This window comes from Myotis davidii, unplaced genomic scaffold (assembly GCF_000327345.1).
Source record: "Myotis davidii unplaced genomic scaffold, ASM32734v1 scaffold105, whole genome shotgun sequence".
Classification (NCBI taxonomy): domain Eukaryota; kingdom Metazoa; phylum Chordata; class Mammalia; order Chiroptera; family Vespertilionidae; genus Myotis; species Myotis davidii.
This window is the reverse complement of record NW_006300371.1, coordinates 529,151-533,970: the sequence shown is the minus strand read 5'-3', so window position 1 is coordinate 533,970 and position 4,820 is coordinate 529,151. Positions and strand designations below refer to the sequence as shown.

Sequence of the window (4,820 nt, the reverse complement as noted above, 5' to 3'; positions counted from 1 at the left end):
ATTCTCTTATTTGGGAAATAACATTCTAATGTATTTATGGGTCAAATATCACAATACTGAATTTTAAAGGTCGGGAGAAAAAAGCAAGCAAATTTAACAAGTTAGCAATTGTCAAATCTAGATGATGTCCAGTGTACAATTTTCTTCACTTCCAGTATGTTTGAATCTTTCATAATAAAAACCACCATCTCCCTCCAAAAAATTTGAGTAGACTTTTTATACCAGAACAGGTGACAGGTGCTGAGTTCACGCAGCTCAAGCCTGTGTTTGGTGCTGCATCTGCCCAAGTTCACCTACCTCCAGGAAAGAGGCTTAAATTGAACAAAGGATTTACTTTAACAGTAAGGGCTTCTGAGCAATGGAATTCAATACCATATTAAAGAGGATACAGAAACTATACCCCTAGATATCCATAAAAGGGAAAGCCAGATACGTAAATTTGGCAGGGGGACAAGTTCCTTCCAGTGCTGTCCTCTCCAGTGGTGAGAAAACGCTGTTTGTAGGTAATTTTTACTTCATCAATATGACTTTATTTCTGTAACTCTAATTATGGCACACAGGAACAAGAAGGCAGTTTACGGTCTGGAATTTTCACACATTATGCGGGGCCTTTTCCTGAGGGTTAGAGCCCCTTACATTGATGTAAGGGCAGGAGCTAAATGACTCCATGGTGTCTCAGCCACTACAACTGGAACAGCCACGCTGGCCTGTCAGTGAGTCTCAAAGTGTGCGCCGAGCTCCTGCCGACTTAATGAACAGCGGCAGAAATGCTACTTTTGAACCATGACTGCTTTTGGTTTGCCTATTTAAAACAAGATCAGTCCCTATTGAGTGGTGATCATGGCTCATTAAAGCATGGAGACACTCCATCAATATTTACAAAAAACACCTTCCTGCAGTGACAGATTAGGTAGGTGAAGTTCCTGGATGTTAGAAGAAATTCTGAACTTCTTATAAGGTTATGATTGAAAACTCCTTACAGAAAATTATGCTGCTTTCTTATAGCAGTGAACATTCAGGATCTTATTTTTAAAAAATGTGTTACAAACTTCTCATTATGAAGAAAACCCAAATAATTCTTTTATTTCACAGCAGCAGGAAGGGGAAGGCAGCATGACATTCGACCCTAGACTGGACCACGAGGGAATCTGCTGCATAGAGTGCAGGCGGAGCTACACCCATTGCCAGAAGATCTGTGAGCCCCTGGGCGGCTATCAGCCGTGGCCCTATAATTATCAAGGTTGCCGGTCGGCCTGCAGAATCATCATGCCATGTAGCTGGTGGGTGGCCCGCATCTTGGGCATGGTGTGAAATCACATCATATACCAGGTGCTGTAAAGGAAGAACTCCAGAGACAACCGAAGTATGAAAACTCTTGATGCTGAAGGGACCACAAAGTATTTTATACTCTGAGTAATGTTCTTTGAGACACTGTTAACAGAATATTTCTCCATTGCTTTACAGAACTTTATCCAGAATGTGCAAATGTACTGAAAGGGTAGACTAAAATGTCATAATAATTCTTTTATTACTTGCTACTTTTTATTTGCTTTGCCCATAAGGCCTGCTCATAAGATTTCCGTCCCAAGCCATTTTGAAATAAACATGAAAATTTACAATTTGTCCAAGTTCTCATGTACACTTAAGTTCCTTTAAATCAAGTCACTAATTAAGTTGTTCTATTTTGTATAGAATTCCTCAATTGTTCTTAACCTTTACTGTTCTTCCCAGTCTTGCAAATGTGCTCCCAGAGTCTCCAGATAAAACACAAACAAGCCCGGGCCAGTGTGGCTCAGTTGTCCAGTGCACTGAAAGGTCTACAGTTCCATTCCCATCAGGCCACGTGCCTGGGTTATGGGCTGGATCCCCGATCAGATGCGAGTGGGAGGCAGCCGATTGATGTTCCTCTCTCCCTTCCTCTCTCAAAAATCAATAGAAACATTAAAAAAACAAACCACAAACAAAGAAGGAAAACAGGACAAATAATGGAATTTACCTAAAAGTAAACATTATAAACCTCAATGTGGTAGCTCATGGGAAATTCTTGATCTGGCATGTGAATAACAGGTAGCTGCCCTATGTTAGGAGTCACTTCCCGGAAAAGCATTAGGCTAATGAGGGGAAACGTAGCCAGAGATAAATCAGACTTGAGGTAAGAGGACTTTCATTGACATTCTGAAAAGAGATCTTCACACTCTTTTCAATAAGTGCTCACTGGGCATGAAGAAGTGTAATGATTTCTTCCTCTGGAATACAAATCAGGTTGTTGATGTCATTTAATTACCAATTAGTTACTCTCCTAGTAATAGGGCTGGCTACAGCTTGGCAGATATGGCTGAGGAAGAATAGCCTACTTATTTATAATGACATAAAGTCTCTCAGGAACACTGACAAGAACCAGGGCTGTCTTTAGAAACTGAAATATTCAGATCAGGAAGAGGATCAGGTATTTCATATTTTTGGCATATTAGTTCTGAATCCCACAATCTGAGAGATAAAGAACTTTAAGGAAAATCAGTTTTCCAAAACAAGGATTCAGAGAGATAGGTCTTGATACCATGATCTTATTACATTCTCATATTCTAAGTACAACTTAGTAGTGTGCATTTAGTATTTTCCAATTTGTCTGTAAGATCATACAGAATTTTTAAAATCTGGTTATCAGATGAAGGCTCCGATGCTTGCATGTAAGGGAATATACAGCAAAGCAGGCTTCTGGAGAAAAAGCTACAAAGGAAATACACATATTGAACTATATGTAATGGCAAAGTGTTCTCAGGCAGCAGCTACTTCCTGCAGTTATGAATTGTACATGTTTAATCTTTGAAATGGTTAATGGTTGTCATTCTACAAAGCAAATATATGCCAATGGTTCCACACACCATCTCCCACCTCACTGCCCAGCAACCTGTACTTGGTTCTACAACTAAATAAAAAAAGACTGATCCTGGCACAGGAGAGCCTGTGTGGTCTCGTGAGAGATACAGTCAGGATTCAGTACACCGAGGGCCTTGATAAAGATGGCAGCATTGAGAATCTTGGAGATGACACCTTTGCTAGAACTTCAGTGAGCATGAGTTACCCTTGTGAAAGTGACAGAGGAAAGGCATTCAAGGCAGAGGGAGCAGTCTAGTAAAGCCAGAGGTTTTAAAGTTAACTGATTCACTGAGGGGGAAGGAGGGAATTGTGGAGTACAAGCAGGCAAATGGAGGCTTCAGGTTGAGGTAATATTAAGATAGAAATGTGGGCAAAAACTATACCTTATATTACATGTTATTTTGAATTCATTTATTTATTTGGTAGGTCAGAAATAGGGACACAACCAAAGGTTTCAGGCAAAGAAAGGGCAAGAAGAGGGCTGGTTAAGTTTCCATTCTAGATGGATCACCTTAGTAACTCTCCATGTGAGAGCAGGTGCCAGACTTGGCAAGGAAGAAAGCAAGTCATTAGAAGAGAAAGCTGCCTCCTGAAAAGATGCTCCCTTTTTCAAAGCCACACAATCAAGTGAAAATCTAGTAGATAATTTACTTCATAATAGATAAAGCAATTATGTTGTGTTCTGAAAAGTCACTTAGTACCCAAGGAAGGCAACTTAGGAAAAAAAACACCAATGTTTTAAGGGATGGGGGAAACTCAAGTTTGGTTTAAAGGTAGGAATGACTGAAGGCTCAAATTTGGTTCAAAGTAGAAAACTAAAGGCCTACTTTGAAAGAGAAGAATCTATCCTATCTAATAATAGACAAATGCAAATTGACCATACCATTGGCTAATCAGAGCGATATGCAAATTAACTGCCAACAATGATGGCGGCTAATTTGCATATACCAGCTGGGAGCAAAGACTGAAGACACCATAGAAGGAAGCCAAGCAACAGAGCCAAGGTAGCTGAGATGGGTGGAGAGAAGCGGCACAGACAGGTGGGGTAGGAGCGGCAGAGAAGGGAGCAAAGCCCTATGCTTGCAGGAATCTTCCTGCAATGGGCCTCTAGTCCTATCTAATAATAGACAAACATGGTAATTAACCGTACCTCTGACACGCTTCCCATTGGCTAATCAGGGCGATATGCAAATTAACTGCCAACCAAGATGGTGGCTGGCAGCCAGGCAGCTGAAGCGAACAGGAAGGAGGCTTGCTTGCTCCAGTGATGGAGGAAGCCAACGTTCCCCGCCAGCCACTGCTGACATCTGAGCTGCAACTCTAAGCAACTATGTTGCAAGTGTAGCAATTAAACAAAACCCAGAAACCTGCTTTCAGCCAGCCGGGCTCCAGCCAGAAGGATCGCAACAGTGTTTCAATTATAGAACAAACCCAGATCCCTGCTTTCAGCAGCCGAGGTCTCAGAGCTGATGACAGTGACCCTGCCAGGTGGGGATCAGTGCTTGAGGCTGTCCGCGGTCCCAGGACCCGGATCCGTGACCCTGTCGGGTGGGGGGCAGTGCTTGAGGCCTGCAGGCGCTACTTCAGCTCAGGGTGGGTGCCTGTGAGATGACAGTGAGAGGGCAGAGTGGTGATGCCCTGTTCCCACGGAGGCCAGTGCAGCTACAAGATCACCTTTAGGGGGTTAATGCAGGTACTGAGGCAGGAGCAGATGCAGACAGACACACCTGGTGGGCACGGGTGGCCCTTGCTGAGGTGCCTTCGGTCAGCGAGATCAAGAACCCAGAGGTGGAGAGGAATTCCGTCCTCTCAGGGAAACAGTGGGATAGTCAGGGCAACTGTAGAGGAGGAATGTGCACTTTGGGTGCCAGCACCCATGAGCGAAGGCTGCCCTGACTGAGCCTCGCTTGCTTGGGGCCTCGCACACTCCTGCCAGTCAGCGG

The 4,820-nt window shown here is 43.3% G+C and overlaps 1 protein-coding gene across 2 annotated transcripts in view; it reads left to right on the top strand.

Annotated features, from left to right (window-relative positions):
* Nucleotides 1–1,623, top strand: part of LECT1 (leukocyte cell derived chemotaxin 1) — a 30,945-nt gene extending 29,322 nt beyond the window's left edge. The window contains exon 7 of one of the 2 annotated variants that reach the window (XM_006776940.2): nucleotides 1,096–1,623. In XM_006776940.2, coding sequence (XP_006777003.1) covers nucleotides 1,096–1,311 — 216 coding nt within the window. In that variant the 3' untranslated portion in view covers nucleotides 1,312–1,623. Of the gene's footprint in view, nucleotides 1–1,092 lie in introns of both variants that reach the window. The other variant, XM_006776939.2, reaches the window with a different exon arrangement.
* The last annotated feature ends 3,197 nt before the right edge of the window (nucleotides 1,624–4,820 follow it).